This window comes from Lonchura striata, chromosome 1A (assembly GCF_050655825.1).
Source record: "Lonchura striata isolate lonStrDom1 chromosome 1A, ASM5065582v1, whole genome shotgun sequence".
Lineage (NCBI taxonomy): Eukaryota > Metazoa > Chordata > Aves > Passeriformes > Estrildidae > Lonchura > Lonchura striata.
The window spans coordinates 74,387,264-74,404,716 of record NC_140741.1 but is presented as its reverse complement, the minus strand read 5'-3'; the positions used below and the strand labels follow the sequence as shown (position 1 = coordinate 74,404,716).

At 41.2% G+C, this 17,453-nt stretch overlaps 1 protein-coding gene across 4 annotated transcripts in view; it reads left to right on the top strand.

Annotated features, from left to right (window-relative positions):
* Positions 1–407: 407 nt before the first annotated feature.
* The window catches only part of CHCHD3 (coiled-coil-helix-coiled-coil-helix domain containing 3), a 131,211-nt gene continuing 114,165 nt past the window's right edge, over positions 408–17,453 (top strand). For 2 of the 4 annotated variants that reach the window (XM_077783708.2, XM_021530916.3), the window contains exons 1-2: positions 408–552; positions 1,948–2,017. In XM_077783708.2, the coding sequence (XP_077639834.1) occupies positions 472–552; positions 1,948–2,017 (151 nt within the window). In that variant the 5' untranslated portion in view covers positions 408–471. Of the gene's footprint in view, positions 553–1,947; positions 2,024–17,453 lie in introns of all 4 variants that reach the window. The other 2 variants (XM_021530917.3, XM_021530914.3) reach the window with 1 other exon arrangement.

Below are 17,453 nucleotides of genomic sequence, written 5' to 3'. Positions count from 1 at the left end.
CCTGAGCCTCCTTGGCTCCAGCTCAGCCCCTTCCCAGCTCCCTCAGCTTCTCCTGCCTCTCCATTCCCTTCCCAGCTCCCTCAGAGGATTTTCAGCATCCCGGAGATGCTGGCAGGTGCTCAGGTACCACAGGGATTCAGGGACGAACAGAACTACACTACCCAGCGCGCACCGCGCGGATGGGCAAGCCCATCCCCCTTCCTCCCTTCGCGGAGCATCACGGGACTTGTAGTCCCCGCGCCTCTCGCCAAGTTCACCCCGAGAAAGTTCCCTCACCTTTCCGGGTGTCGCTCCCCGCCATGGGGAGGGCCGCGCCGTTTCCATGGCGACGCGCCGGCTGAGCCAATAGGAAGCGGCGTTCTACGGGCGGGGGCGCGCGGCGGGCCAATGGGGAGCGGCGTTGCTGCGGGGCGCGCTGGCAGCGTGCTGGCCGAGTCTCCTTGAGGGCCGCGCGTGTGTCCGCGGGCCGCGATGGGCGGCGGCGGCAGCACCCGGCGCGTCACCTTCGAGGCGGACGAGAATGAGAATATCACCGTGGTCAAGGGCGTGCGGGTGAGCGCGGGGCCGGCCTGGGGCTCGTACTGTCCTGCCCGAGGTTCCCTTTCCCACTCTCCCTCCCCCCGGCCCCGCAGTGATTTCCCCTCGTGTGGCGCTCCCCGCCGTGGCCCGCAGTGATTTTCCCTCTCCCGGGATCAGGAGCCGTTCTAGGGGCGGTGTGTGACTACGGGCGCTGCGTTTGTCTTTCCCTGACCTCCACAGCGGAGCTCCTCCCTTTTCCCTGCTGTGCCCGCCGAGGATCCAACTTCTGTTCCCCCCCCTCTCTGTTTGCCTCGGCTTGGAAGGACATTAAAGAGCATCCAGAGCCACCCCTGCCGTGGCAGGGACACTGCCACTGTCCCAGGGTGCTCCAAGCCCTGTCCAACCTTGCCTTGGACATCCCAGGTATGTGGCAGGAATGTCACCCCTGCCTGTCTCTAATATCCCAAATACAACTTGTGACACAAGGCACTTGGGGAATTCCTGCAGCTTAGGGATTCTTTCCATGTGTGGCTCCTACCAGGAGTGATAATTTATCATTTATTGCTGGTTTTAGTGAGGGGAGAGGTGCAGGAGGAGCCCCGAGAGTTCATTATGTTTCAGCAAATGGATATTTTCCATTTCTTGAGTAAATAGGCGATAGTGATATAAGTATAATATAATTTATATGTTCCATAGAGAGTGGAGTTCATGTGCTCTGAAATGTGGCACAGCCTGCCCAGAGCAGCTGTGGCTGCCCCTGGATCCCTGGAATTGTCCAAGGCCAGGTTGGATGGGGCTTGGAGCAACCTGGGACAGTGGAAGGTGTCCCTGCCATGGCATGGACTGGAATTAAAACTCTTTTAAGGTTTCTTCCAACCTGATTTGCTGACAGAAGTTGTAAGCCACAAGTCCTTATGCTAATAATTCTTTCCCTTTTGTTAATTTTACCCATGGGCTTCCATAGATCTGGAACTGGAGGCTGCTCTGCATATTTTGAGTGTTCTTCTGTGCTCGTGTCAACATCAGAATGAACTTTGTGTTCGCCTGTGACCACCTGTGTTGCACAGGTCCTTGGAGGGCGTTCCAGGATGAAGTTCTTCCTGGGTTGAGTGCTCTGCACCTCAGAAGGGCAGATTAAATCAGTGAGAAAGGCAAAATTGCTGATTAATTACCAGCAGCACACCCAACGGTGTTATTTCCTTGACTCTTCCTGTACCCTCAGTGAGAGCCAAAATCATTTCATTCTGTTTATTTGTGAGCTGAGCGCTCTGAACAATTCAGGGCATTATTTTGTGTTGGGGGTTGAATTTTAGCAGCTGCCATGTCTTGGAGAGAAGCTCCAGGCCGTGTTTTTATCAACTTTTATTCCTTTTGGAGGGGCAGTGGGGATGAAGAAGGAGCTCAGGGTGCCCCTCTTGTGTTTTGCAGTTGTCTGACAGCGTCATCGATCGGATGAAGGAGCCTTCCTCGCCCACTGGGAGACAGCACCGAGGATCAGGTGCAGATTTGCTTCTGCTTTTCAGCTTTTTTGGGGGAAAAAAAATCAGATGTGCCCTTCAGAGCATTCTGATGAACTCCTTGCCGTTTCACAGGGATGATTTTTTTTTTACATTAACTTTTCGACTCATCTTTAGGTTGTAGATTTTTAGAGGAGTTAATTCCTCTTTGGTTTTGTTTTAGTTTTTTTTTTTTTCTTTTTTCTGGCTAACATTCATGTGTAAAACACAGAGTTGGCTTTTCCCATTCTCAGTTCCCAGTTTCCATCCCCATTCCCAGTATCCCATTCCCAGTTTGTTTCGTTTCCCATTCCCAGTTTGTTTCGTTTCCCATTCCCATATCCTATCCCAATTCACAGTTCCCATCCCTAATTCCCAGTTCCTATCCCCAGTTCCAGTTCCCATCCACATCCCCATTCCCACACTGTTACCCTCATTAAAGACTTAAAAAACTCCCAAAACCTTAGAACAAGCAAATATCCAAGTATGTCTTAAGTTCTGAAGGGAAAATTCTTGTTCCATTCATCAATACTGACTTTTAGTTTGGGAATGTTCTGCTGAAACACACTTAAGCAAAGATTAGAAGGAGAATGTGCTCTTTTCCTGTCCTGGAATGGTGAAAATCAGGGATGTAGAGATCAATGGTTTTCTTAACTCCTTATATTTCATCACTGAGGGATGTTGGAATGCATCAAACCTCGTGGCAGGAGTGTTCTGCTCTCATTTAAAATCCTTCAGCACAGGGAGCAGGACACAGCTGCTGCAGGAGTGAGGAGCAGAGATTGGAACAGGTGATTTGGGGTCTCCCTGAAATCTGGAAGTTCAAGTAAGGCTCTCCTCGGTGCTCCAGAAACATTCCTGAGAGCAGAATTCCCTTTTGCTTTCCAGGAAATCCCAACGAACTCAGCACTGATTAAACACCAGTCCTGCAGCAGAGACTTGAGTAGACAGAATTTAGCATTTTTCTTTTTTTCCTGAGCATAAATTTGGTTTCCTGTTAATTGGAGGGTCTGTCCCAGAATCCCAAAGTGGTTTGGTTGGGAGGGACTTAAAAGATCTCTTCATTCCAGTCCCCTGGACTGGGAATCTTCTTTCCTATTTTTTTTTTTAAATAGTAGCTTTTTCATTGTGTCCTTGGACTTCATTATGGTGAGGAAGTTATTCCAGATAAAGGATTTTTATGGAACAGCACTTGCATGTCCTACCTGTTTTTCTGTGCTGTTTGCTGTTCATCCTTAAATGTGAATTATGGGAATGGTTTTGTGAGCAAGCTCCTGGGATTTTTGGGGTGTGGGAGGGATGTAAGACCCCAGGAATTCTCTGCTAATTTACACCGTTGCATATATTGAGCTTTCATTTTTGTTTCTCTTTGTGGGAAATAGTGTTTTTTTAAATTTTTTTTTGTTGGTTAAGTTCTTTTTTGTTTAATTTGGGTTTTTCTTTTAGTTGAAAGACTTGGAGTGAGCCCAGAGTTTATCAGGGGGATGGAGCAGCTCTGCTGTGAGGAAAGGCTGGGACATTTGGGATTCTTCAGCCTGGAGAAGAGAAGCTGGGAGTGACCTCAGTGTGGCCTAAAGAAAGATGGAGAGGGACTGGGGACAAGGATGGAAGGACAGGACCCAGGGAATGGCTCCCACTGCCAGAGGGCAGCCAGGGATGGGATCTTGGGAATGAGGAATTCCTGGCTGGGCTGGGATTGCCAGAGCAGCTGGGGCTGCCCCTGGATCCTGGAATGTCCAAGGAAAGGCTGGACATGGGGACATTGTCCAGTGTCCCTGCCCATGGATGGGGTGGAATTAAAATCTGTTTAAGGTCCCTTTCCAACCAAACCATTCCAGTATTCCATGAATTGCTCGACCTTCTCAATCTTGGAAAACATTAAGTATATTTTTCCTTGAAGAAGTTGTGATTTTGAGGAAGTGCTTCTGTATTTCAGACAAATAACACTGTAAAAAAATAAGAAAAGATGTCTACAGGGAGAAACATTAGAGCTCTTAAACCCAGCTCTTTCTTCCAGGCAAGCCTCTGATAGCTTTTGGTGGAGGAATAATGGATTCAGTTACATGGAAGAATGTGTGTCTTGTTCCTTGCCAATAATGATGAATTTATTGACTTGAGTTTGGGGTCAGAAAATGAAATTACATCCACTTACACTGAAACTTGACATCTAAAGACAACGTCTGAAAGCATCTCAGCTTGCTTGGATCACTTGCTGTCTTCTGAGTAATATTAAATGCACTAAAATATTTAACAAGTGTAAAATCTTTCAAGACTGTCTGTAATTCCTAAAGCAATATTGATGGGAAGTAATTTGGTCAGGCAATGAGGTTTAGTTTTTTTTCCCTGGGTGTGTATTATACCTAAAGCTTCAGACAGAGGGAATGGTTTGATTCATTTTAGCTTCATGCATATTGGAAAAACTAATAGTTTATTAGGGGAAAAAAAAATAAATGCTTAAATTATCAAGATTGTCAGTATCTCAGTAGTTTTTTTTTCCCTTTGCAGAAACAGATTCTAGTAAGGGCGCAGAGGGTTTTTCTCCTTTTTTTTTTTTTTTTTTTTCCCCACTGTATTTATTATTATAAATCAGCCAAGGCCCCCTGTCACAAAATGTTGTGTAGGGGTGTAGTAAAATGAGCCCTGCTGGTGCCTCCTCAGGAGCTGGGTGATTCCTTCCTATTTTCATGGATTAATTTCTGTGGTTTGGTGTCTTTTTTTTTGTGTTGCTGTCTGGTTTTGGGTGGGGTGTCAGTGGCTCTGGATACCTTGTGGCAGTCAGAAACATGTGAAGATATTATTGGGATGTTCAGGAATGAGGATTTCAAGTGTTGGGTTCTAATTGGAGACAAATCCAGGATTTAACTGAGCTTTAGGAAAACAAACTGCACCTTTTGGTTGTGGGGTCACATAGGAGAAAGCTCTCAGGGATACATTTGGGGAAGGTGGGAGATCCTTAAGGACATCCTATTCCAGGTACATGGAAGCACATTCCAATACCCAGAAAAGTTAGGGTTTTTATTAAATATAATATTTTTGAAGTGTTGCAGCATGTCCTGATGATATTAGTAATTATGGGTAGCTGGATACTACATGAAAAACTGAAGTTAAAACTGGAATGTCTCAGGAAAAAATGAGAAGGAGGACTCTACAGTATTGCTTGTGAGAATTATTTTGTGTTTTCAGTTTTTGTGAGCACCTGGAAGTTCAGAGTTGGGCTGAATTTCTGCCAGTTAAGCAAGAATCCTCTGCAAATAAACCCTGGCAGTTCTTTGCCCTTTCATGTATTAATTGCTTCCATCCACCTTTTTGTTCCAACAGCACTTTTTCTCTGCATGAACTGAAAGATGAAATAAACTGACATTTGTGATGTCACTCTCTAGAATTCCTCTTATTTTTAGAACAGGGAAAAAAAAACAAAACAGGTTTGGCAGTGCCTGGGTTGATTCCCTTTGCTGGGAGACACCTGGAAAGCTCAGGAAGTTCCTGATGAGGATTTTCCACTTTCCTTCCTGCAGCAGGAGCCAGGAGAGCTTGGGTTCTGCATTTGTGTTCATTTGCCCTCCTCTATTTACAGCTCTGGGAGCTCTTCATAAAAAGAGTTTTAAATTTGTACTGGAAACCTGAAATAAATCGAGTAGGACCCTGAGGCATCACTGAGATGGCTGTGGATCACTGCTAGCCTGAAAGGCCATTATTTGCTTGATAGAAATTAATATTACTAGTATTAATAACAATATTCACAATAATAATACATAATAATAACATTTATAATATGTATTTATATGTTATTAATATTATCACTATACCATTATACATTAGTATATAATATCAATAGACAGTATTATATTCAGTATTATTATCACATTATATAAAAATATATATTTAATATATATTCCAAGATATATTTTTATATTACATATTTATATTATTTTTATAATTATTATTAATAATAATATTCCTTTTCAGTGAGGTGCCTTGATATCCTTTTGGTTAAAGGTATTGATGGAATTGTTTTATTGTCCAAAGGTGAAACGTTTTTTAACTCACCAGGTGGCTACATGTGGCAAAGTTGTAGTGCTGGCAGTGGAACAGCAAATTTTTAGAGGAGCTTGACATTCCTGTTATTGGATTGCAGGAGAGTAGGGAAGATGGAGTTATGCACTGGAATTGGAGGAAGCTGCAGAAATTCAAAGTTTTGCTGTCTAGGTGATGTGCAGTGTGCTCTGTGAGTGCTTTCAGGTGGCTGGATGAGCCCTTGTCAAGTGGTGCTGAAATTCCAGGGAAAAACTGGCAAATCTGCGGAGTAGAATATGGAAAATATCCATAATTGTGAAAAGGAATGTGCCCCTGGATCCCTGGAATGTCCAAGGAAATGTTGGACACTGGGGCTGGAGCAGCCTGGGACAGTGGGAGGCGTCCCTGCCATGGCAGGGGTGGCACTGGAGGGGCTTTAAGCTCCTTTCCACCCAAACCAGTCCATGAACATCTAGAACCTGGTGAATTGTCATCTTGCAGGGCATGAGTGAAAAAGTTGGATTACTCTGTGGTACTCTACTCCCAAGCAGCATTTTGGATCTCCCCTGAAGTCCTGCTGTTGGCATTTCAGCAGCCCTGCACCTCTGGGCTGCCTGGTTTTGGTGCTTCCAAGGTGCTGAGATATTGGAAATGTAGTGACCCTGGTGGGAAGAAATGCTGATGTCTGACTCCAGTGCAGAAGGCTGAACGATTTCTTTATTATAACTATACTATAATACATTAATATACTATTTAAAGGAGATACTCAAACTACAAACCTACTTTTTCTAACTACCATCTCTAACTCCCAACTCGTGCCCCTCTCTGAGAGTCCAGCCCCAGGTGGGTTGGATTGGCCATCAGGCTCAAACAATCCTCACCAGAATCCAACCCAGCAATCACCCCAGGGAAACAATTCTCCAACCACATTCCACATGGGAAAAACAAGGAGCAGAAATAGAAATTGTTTTCTCTTTAATTTCTCTCTGTGCACCTCTATGAAAAATCCTGACAGGATTTTTTGCCACACTGAGACATCCCCTGGAATGAGGTATTTTACACTAAAGGCAAGCAGGAATAAATGGCAAAAGGTGTTGGAACATCTCCTGCAAATGTGATGTTTTTAACCTATGACTGATGTTACAATGAACCTCATCTGCTCATTATCCTAACGTGGTGTGCAGTGATTTAAATCACCAGAAACTTCCCACCAGAACATCTTAAATATATAATGAAATATATTTAAATATGTTCCAAGAAATGCCACTTGTGTTAACATGAACCTAGAGCTTGACATGATAGAAATTGGGGTTGAAGGAAGTATTTTCCAGTGAAGGTGGCAAGTGGAAGCTGTGCCTGCCTCTGGGTTCCCTGGAAGTGCCCAAGGCCAGGCTGGAGCACCCTGGGATGGGGAGTGGACCTGCTGAAAACTCCAAAATCCATCCCAACCCATTGTGGGTTTCTGTGTTTGTGTCACTGTGCAGTTTGGCCAGGCCAAACGTAGCAGGGGTTTCTCTGTCTGTTCTTCCTCTTTTTGTTTCTTTCTTTAGGATTAAATAATCCTGCTCATCTCTCTGAGGGAGGCATTGAGGGCTGGAATAGCACTGAGTGATTCCCAACCTCCTCCTCCCACTGTTGCTTTATTGGTTATTAATTGGTGTTGGAAAGGGAACCAAAGAAACAGTTTCTGAGGTTTTCAAACATTCTGCAAATGGAGGAATTCAGTGTTTAAATCTGTGGGATTGAGCTGTGGTTTTGTTTTCTTTCCCTACACGAGGGCCAAGGTGAAAGCCAATTTATCCCATGACTATTGTCAGATATCATGGGGACATTTAATTGATTTAATGGTTTCTTATTTTACAACTGATGGAAAACTTTGGTTATTCCAGATGAAATTAAAAGGAGGAGCCCTGGATGTGCCAGGTCCTGTCCTCATATGTGGAAGTAAATAGGTCTCAGGCACACTCATTGCAGTGACAGTCACTTTCTTCTATAGTTTTTGCCTTTTACAAATTATTTTCTGCGTGTGGCTTCTTGCAGAGAGGCAGAATTTATTTTTCAAGGAGCCTTCATTTAGAAACATCACTTTTTGTTTCCATCTATTCTTAGGAACAGGTAATTTTTATGTACTGCCTTCCATGTGCTTTTTGGGTCTCTGGTGGATTTGGGGAAATTAAATTTCATGCTATTCTGCTTTAGGCTGCCTGTGCTCTATTAGGGTTTGCTGAGTGCAGACGTTGCCTCTCCAAATCTTGTGTAGCACACAAATAAAGGGATTTTTGTCGCAGCTGCTGTTTAACAAGCACATCCAAAGTATTTGCTTAGCAATGGCTTGTGAGTTAAAAGTTAAAACCTTCTGCTTTTTAATGTGGGAGCACAAGATTTGTGCTTGCTAAAGCCTCATCCTCCAGTGCTTAGCAGGAAAATCATTTTGGAAAACAGCTGTTGGTGGCTGCTGTATGATTTTTGTATTAATTTTTATTAAGATCAGTTCAGGAGGAAGAGTTAAGTTCATGGAGCCCTTTGCAAAACATCAGGAAATAATGAGTTTTAAGGACTGAATCTTTATGCATTTATGGATGGAATTGGTGCCATTGCCTTTTGCTAGTTCTGAGTAAATTGTTTTGTAGTTAAATCCTGGCAAAGCTTTAGGACTTTGAGCCCAGCCTTAGGCTGAGTTTGTTGAAATTGCAGCCAGAGTTTATCTACTGTTTACGTGCCAGACTTGTGTGCTAGGGTTTTTGAGTTTGGGAGTTTTATGTATGTTAAAATTAATTAAAAACCTGTCTAACAACATGTTTTGTTTTGTTTTTTCTTTCATTTTTCCTTCATTTTGGTTACTTTATACATTAAAAATCTGAAAATGCCTGTTTGGGACCCATTTGTCATGGTCTTTGTTAGAAATCTCCCACGTGTGTTCTTGCAGAATTGTCTCTGTTCTGTCCCAATCCTCCTTTGTCCTTCAGAGACCTTCCAGGGATTATAGGTCAGAAAGCCCAGATAGTTGGCTGAGATAAAGAGCTTTGTAATTTAAGGGATTGTTGGAATAGAAGTCATTTGGAGCAGTTTGAATGATTTTTTTTTTTTTTAATCTTCAAGAACAGAAATAAAACATTGACCATTTTAAGGAGATAAACCCAATGAGTAAATTAGAGCTGTTTGATTTCACCAACACGAGTCCTGATAGCACCAGGCAAGGAAATTGTCATTCTGCTGTGTAGAATCCTCTCTGGTTTTATAGTACAACAGATATTCTTATCCAAATTTATCTCTTCACTGACTGGAGAAGCAGAGGAGTTTAAGTGCATTTGTTTCCTTTGTATTATTGAAAAATAGCACTTTTTAGATATATAACACCACTTCAGCAGCATGAGGAGACCTCCATGTAATAAAACCTTTAGGTTTTAATAGTAAATTACTACTTTTCTTCCCATCCCAATTTATTTACAGAGAGAGACTCCTCAGTGTGGTAGGAAAAAACACTTTAAGTGGACGATTTAATCGCATTAAGATGAAAAGAAAAGCTTTGTTTTATTCTTTCATCTTCAGGCTGCAGCAAAGTGTTCCTAAAGCTCTTCATCACTTGTCAGCTGAGGCAGGTTAAGTGTTTTGTTGGTGCTGCTGCTTGAAAGCCTTGTGCAGTTGTTTTTTAGTTAAACAGGAGGTACCACTTAGAAATCCTTTTCCTCAGCCTTGAGGGAATGGGAAAAACTTTTATTGCCACAATTTTTTTCCCCCTGTCCTGCTTTGCTTGTGTTTTGAACTCCTTGACTTTCAACGATGTCATATTAAGGTTTTAGCCAACACCAGCTGAAAATTTGGCTTCAGATATTCCTCCCTGGTGGTTGGAATTGAAATTTAAGGAGTAAGGAAAGGACATTTCCCTTTTTTTTTTTTTTATTTGCAAGGTTTATTGTGTGCCGCTGGCAATGCTTCACAGAGCCTATTTATCAGATTCTCATTTTTAGCTTCATTAACCACGTTTGATTTCACCTCATGTTAATCAAATAAAAACAAGCATTTAATCTCAGCTGCTTTTTTAGGATGGGAGATGGTGGTTCTTGCCACAAAGGTTCTGCTTCTCCTTTTATCTCTGCAAGTTTTCACTGGATAAGTTGAATGGTTTGTCCAAGATGTTTCACTTTCTTCTTCCTTTGCTTTTCCTTTCTTCTTCCTTTGCTTTTCCTTTCTTCTTCCTTTGCTTTTCCTTTCTTCTCTTTCTTCCTCTTTTTCTTCCTTTTCCCCTTTTCCTTTCCTTTTCCCCCTTCCTTTGAGGAGGCAATTTATCCTTGATAAAGGTCTCCATTATCCCTGATCCTACTGATTGACATTTCTCAACAAGGGGAGATAGCACCAATTTAGGAAATGTAAGGAGGAAAAAAAGAATATCAGGAGAAATGGGTAGGAAGACTTAATAGGCAGTGGTTATTCAGAAGAGTGATTTAGGTGTTAATGAGAAACCAAAGGAAGCTGGAAATTTTGGAGGAGCAGCACTGATATCAGATCACGTTGGTCAAGACTCGGTGGTTTTGTGTTTCTATGCCAGTGTTGAACACATTTATTTTTGCTTTTATTCTGCTTTTATTTTTGCTTTTATTCTGCTTTTATTTTTGCTTTTATTCTGCTCAGCTGGCAGAAGTAAAGAGAATGTTCTACTCAAAGTGAACCTTAGGAATTTCTGAATTCTCTGGGAGCATCTTTGTGATAATCAAATTATTCTTTCTCCTGAAGATTTTCATATTTCACCTCTTCAGTCTCCTTTTTTCCCCCCTGTAGTCCCTTGGTTTTCTTCCTGCTTACAATTTGTAACACAAAAAACCACCATTTGTAGTAAGTATTGCATCAGCTGAGACCAGTCATTGGTACAAGAGATTTTTATTAGCAGATCTCATTGCAAATTATTAAAAATGCAGGTGTTGGATTAATGATGTTGTGAGAATTTCAAGCATTTCAGCATTATCTTTTATTTTCATACAATTTCTGAATAATGAAAATAACCATTAACATCATAATTACATATTGTTTACAGCCTGCTTTCAGTTATTATTAAAAGCAGCAATACAGGCCGGAATATTGAGCTGAAAACACACATTTCAAAGTTGACAATGCTGTAGCTGTGTGCTGATAATTCAATTAAAAAAAAACTGCTTTGGCTGGAGTTGGAGAAAAAGCATCACAAAGTCTGTAAATCACCTTCAGTTTCCTTGAGAGAAATAAATCCTTTCTAGGAGTTATTTGAGGGTGCAGATATTTAAAATGTGAATATTGGCTATTTCTAAGCTGGCTTCTTGGCTCCTGCTGTTAATATTACGTGAAATAAATGTTTTTTCCACTTGGTCACTGAGTTCACTTCCAGATTATTCTCCAAAATAAACAAGCTGCTGTACGGGGTGTTGAAATATGGAAATCTTGTCTTCAAGGAATAAGGAAATACTTGGAAATTCTCCTTTTTAAAAGTGTTCAGGACGTTGTACAAACATTTAAATGATTTCCCTCATCCTTTCTTCAGTCGGTAATTCCAAGCCTGAACGTGCTGGAGTTTCCATCAGAGCTGGATAAACAAATTGTACAATTATGGTTTGCTCTGCTCTGCTGGATCCTTTGTAGCAGCCTCTTGTTACCACCTGACTGAATGAGCAGGAGATGAGATTGGAGCACACCACAGCAGCTGCTAAAGATCCACTCACTTCTCACTGCTGCTTTCTTTGTCCCCACTTGGAGATGAAGTGATTGCTTTCAAATTTCTGCAGCCTTTTGGTGCCCCTGTCATCGATAAATGAAATTAGGGCTTGATATGGAGATAGTCACCTGTTTTACTTTTCTCAATATTCAGCTTCTACTGGGAATTTTTTTTAAATCCCTTTAAAATTTAGTGCTCAGGTGTTAAATGGCTTTAAATATACAATGTGGAAGTTTGATATCCTGATTTATCTTCCCATGTGACTCCAACACTGAGAAATCTGTTTAATGCTATCAGCAGAGCTATTGATGAGTCTTATCTTCTCTTTTTTTCATTAACCTTTCCCTGTAAGGACACTTCCACTGCTTGCTATTTTCACAGGATTATGGACTCTCATGTTTTTCTCTCCCAGAACAGCTTTTAAAGTTACTAACCAGTTTTAGCCACAGAGGTAGATTTCTCAAGGATAATTAATTTATTCACATGTTTTTTGAATTGGTGTCAGTGGCACTGTCGCAGAATTTTGTGGCATTCATAAAAGCTTCCTCAGAGGGATGTGCTCAGGACACATGGGGAAAATTCATACTGGATGTGGATCTGCTGCAGAATGGTCACAAAACCTCTCTTAAAGCACCTTTTCCATCATTACTGTCCACTTGCTTTTTCCATCATTCTTGTCTTTTCCTGCTTTAATTGTAGATTTTCTCCTCCGTGTCTCACTTGCTTCCCCTTCCACCTTACCAATGCTTTTAAAATTCTGCATTATTCTTTCCATCCTCCTTCTTGCTGAATTTCCTCACTCATTTAGGTTGGAAAAGACCCTTAAGATCATAGAATTATGAACTGGAAGTACCTTAAAGATCATTTTGTGCCATGGGCAGGGACACCTTTCACTGTCCCAGGCTGCTCCAAGCCCTGTCCAACCTGGCCTTGGACACTTCCAGGGATCCAGGGACAGCCACAGCTTCTCTGAGCACCCTGTGCCAATGTCCCCACCTTAAAAAGAGAATTTATGTCACACACATTTGATCTGTGACATCAAGGAATAACTTAATGAATGGCTTTAATGAACATGAGTTAAAATGAGCGCTGGGTGCAGGTTTGGGGCGTGCTGATCTATAAAAGCAGAGCCACCTGTCCCACAAAGAGTTGCAATGTGAATATTTGACAGTAAAATTCCATTCCTGGAGCCTGTATTGCTGCCCATGGAAAGGTATAAAAATACCCTCCCTCAAGGCCTCTGCGAGTGAGTGATGAGCAGCTTTGTGATCTCCTTATTCCTGCCCAAAGTGGCTCCAGGCCGGAGCTGAAATGGGGGAAGAATGACTTTTCAGTGCCACTGATAGTGCACGATCACAGCTGGAGATCTCTCCTCAGAGATGGTGGTGGCAGATGAACTGAACATCAAAATTTGCTATTTTTGTAGCCCTGGCAGTGCAGGGAGGCCCATCTGGGAGTGTTGGACTGAGCAGGAGTGGTTGGCAAATCTTTGCCATTAGTGGTGACTTTTAAGAGATGTTTCAGTTGAAAAACCCTTTTTACTTCTCTGCTACGTGTAAAAATCCATAATTATTTCCCTGCCCTCTGCAGTGGTAAAAGGAGTTTGTTGAAATACGTGTGAAAGAATTTAAAACAGATTTTTTTCCAAGAAGATGAAAAGAACACCAGTAAATTTCCCTGCCCTGTCAGATAAAATAGCTTTACAATAAACTTCTGAACCATAAAGATCAGGAACTGGACAACTTAAATTGTCCTGAAAGGACACCGCATGCTTAATCCTCTTGAAAGCAGAATCATCAAATCCTTCTTATCGTTGCTTACAATATGATTATTATTTTTTTAATGTTCAGTTATGGAATCCTGATGCTTTCATCCATTGTGTTCCACAAGAAAAGCCTTCCACTGTATGTGGAGCAGGGATTGCTAAAACAGCTGAAATGGGAATTTTCTCCACTGCTGTATTCTGTTTAAGGCAAGGATGGTATTTTAAAGGTGTTTGAAACTTCCGTTTCATTATTTTTATTAATGATTTTAAATTAACAGGAGGGCAGAATGACTTATGGCTAAACAGCTGCTGAAATAAGTTATTATCTCTATATTTGATTACAGAGTTGGGGGGAAAGATGGGCTATGAAGAAGGTTTGGTTGAAATAATTCCCTACCTTCCAAGGGCATCAAGAAAAATTGAAAAAGTCATATTAAAACTCCACACAATCATTTATCCACACAGCAGGAGTTCCTGCAGAAACTAAAAATTAGGGGAATTTTTATTAACTGACTTTTTAAACTCAGTACTCTTACTGGTGGGAAATACCTGATTTTATGGACTCTCGTATTTTGAGTTGTATTGAATATATTTCATTTTTTTTCTCTTGTACAGCATCCCTGTGTCTGTCACCTGGTTATCAAATTAAAGTCTTTCAAGACAGGAGATTTCAAAATATAAAAAAATATGTCAAACCCACATATTTTTGGTAGTGTGACTCTCAGAAACGAATTATTTTTATAAAACAGAGCTGTTAGCTCTGTTTTAGGTAGAACCTAATTCAAAGGATCACAGGGGAAAACCTCCTCATTCTGTTTTTTCCAGCCCCCTCATAAATCCAGTGTGATTTGCTTTATCCCAACATTAATGGGATATTGAAAGGAGAATATTCCAAATTTAATAGGAACTGACTTTGTTTTGTTACTTGTAGACCACGCACTGTCTTGTTTCTAATTGAAATTAGTATAAATTGATTGATACCCACATTTACATTGGAAAATAGGGAATGTAATCTATGCAAGAGCGCCTTTGGAAAGTAAAATATTAAATATTTTTAAATTATGCACACTTAATTGCATTGTTTTTGTATTTCATTAGCCTATGAGCTCGTGTGAAATATTCCTGCACATTACCAATATTTAACAGTTAATAAAAATTTCTGTCCTTGGAGGGCAGCTTTGTTTGTACTGAATTGCTGATTGGAAGAAGTGCCTGGAATTGGGAATTTCAGTGGAAAAGTTGCTGGGTGTGCTGGTAGTTGAATTTGTATGAGTCTGAAAGTAGAGTTTATTCTTGAGAATGCTCTTTAAAAATAATAATATTTAAGGAAACCCACAGCAGTTTAAATGCTGGGTTTTAAAGCACAGAAATGACTTTTTTAGCGTTGTTAGGGTTTTCACTGAAGAGATGGTTCATTATTGTTTTTATTGAGTGCAAGGCTAATTTGGGTTATTCGTAAGGTTAAAGACCAGGTACAGCAGTATTTGAAACCTACTAAATTTTAAAAATAATTTCCTATTTTCTCTCTTGTGTTGCTCCCAGCAAATCCAGGGCTCTTTGAGAACTAAAAATTAAAGAAAGCAGAATAGATTTCAGGGTGTTGTTGTCTTCCCAGCTGATTTAAACACACCAAATACATTTCCTACAGCTTTAATTGACATTGAAATTATCTCTTCCACTATCCCAGGTTGCTCCAAGCTTTGGATAATTCCAAGGCTGTAGGAACAATTTCTTCCTGTTCTTACTGAAGATTTTTGGGTGACCTGTGGAATTTAGATATGGTCCAAACCAGAGCTTTTATTGGGCAAAAAGAATAAACCAAGGCTATTTGCATATTGTAATATTTGTGTTTTACGTGTCTGAAGTTGAAATGTGGGCGGGAAATTGTTTTAATTGTGGAGGAGCCCTGATGTGTGTGAGCTGGGAAGGCACGTGGGCTTCCTCATCCAATATTTATGAGCCTTAATGCACAATTAGGAGTTTTCCTGGTGACATCTTCATTAATTCCCCCAAAGCTTCCCCCTGTGCCAGCAGCTGAGGCAGATGATGGGGCTGAAGGCAGCCCTGTCCCAAAGGATCTGGTTATATTCCTATTTTCTAATATTCCTACTCAAAGGGATGGGAGAGCTTCCCCTTGCATGGGTTCCATGGTTTGACCGCCCTGATTGTTGTCAATGCCAGATATGAAAGCAAAAAGCTACAGGAATTAAATGGAATTTGTTTTTTTCCAGCACAAAAAGGAGTCTTCCTGTGGCTGGGAGGTACCTTGGAGCTGTGGTCTCTGTTTGGGGATTGTTGTTTCAAGTTCATGAATTTTGGTAGAAGTGAAAGAGATTTTAGCAAAGTTTATCCTGGCTTGAAGTGTGGTGTGGAGAGGCTGATTGACCATGGTGCTGGAGATGCCTCATTTTTGACTAATATTTCATATTCTTTAATTCTTTACATCCTCTCTTTTCCCTTCACCTTCTTCCTTCTCATTTTGTGCAAGTCCAGAGGAGGCCACAAATTTAATAAAAGGACTGGAGCACCTTCCCTACAAAAAGAGGCTGAGAGAGTTGGGGCTGTTCAACCTGGAGAAAAAAAAAGGTTGTGTGGAGATCTTGGAACAATCTTCCAGTATCCCGTTCTCTGGACAACATTTTTCTTTTAAATAGCTGAGCTTAACTAGAAGGAAAAACAGAACTTGGGCCTTTTGTATGTGGTGTTTTTTGTTTTAATTCATTATCTGAACATTACCTAGCTAAGTATTTTCTAAAATGCATTTGATTGTATCAAACCTAAGTGTCTCTTCATTAATAACTTAATGCACCTGCCCTTTCCAGAGAATTTAGTGAAGCTGCCTGCTACTAAATGCTGTTTGCATTAATGGATTTTTTTCCAAATGCGGGGCTAATGGGCAGATTCCCAGCTCTGCAGGCTGGAAGTTATTTGAATAATTTGTCCATATCGCATTCCTGATTTCTCAGGCTAACATTTCTGAGGCTGCAGGTGTCTGCTTTCCCTGAGGTTTGTTGTTTACTGCTCGGGGTGTAATCCTGACATCCTGCTGATTGTTTCTTTTCCGTGAAGCAGCTGCTTTAGAGAGAGAGGAAGAATGTATGGATTTGGATCTTGTGATTAACAAAGGCTGAGGAGTTGGAGTCAAATACTTCAAGAGTTGTAAAAATCTTTCTGTGCCAAACTGTTGTAGACGTGGAGGATAAAATTGCTGATGGTTCCTCAAGAATTGGCATCACGTGAGGCTTTGCTCCCATCCTGCTCACGGGTGGCCTTTGGAGTTCCAAGGCAGAGCACATTTTATGCATCTGAAACATCAGGAACTGGATGGGAAGTCAGAAGTCCTTCAGTCCCTTTTGCCCCTCTGTCCTTATCGGTTGTCCCTGAAACTACCTAAACCCTTCTGGATCCTGGAAATGTCTTGGCTTTCTGGTTCTTTATTTGTCTGATTTTGAAGCACAAGTGGGCTTCAGATTAATAAAAATAAAATATTGAATAAATATTCAATAATTGTTTATAAAAAATAAATACAAAGGGTTAAGCAAATAGCTTGGCACACTCATACAAAGGGTTAAGCAAATGGCTTTGTACACTCTTAATTAAAATATATTTTTAGTAGAAATCAGGATTTGTGGCATTTTAAAAAGGTGGTGGGATAAGCCTTTCTCAGGTTTGTCAGAGGATGTTGGATGGATTGGGATCCTGGGCTCTGGAGAAGGCTGAATGGAAAAGTGTTGAAATCTGCTTTTCCATAAGGGCACAGGACAAGGGGCAATGGCCTTAAGCTGAAGGAGGGTGGGTTTAGATTTGATTTTAGGAAAAAATTGTCCTTCAGACTTCTCCTGAAGAATCAGTGGATAAATGAGAAAAGTCAGAGTGCTGTTTCCCAGAGGCCACCAAAATGGCAAAACCCCTTTGTGCCTGGACAGTCCCTGCTTGGTCTGCTCAGATCCTGGCAGGAGCTTTCTGGATTTTATCACTG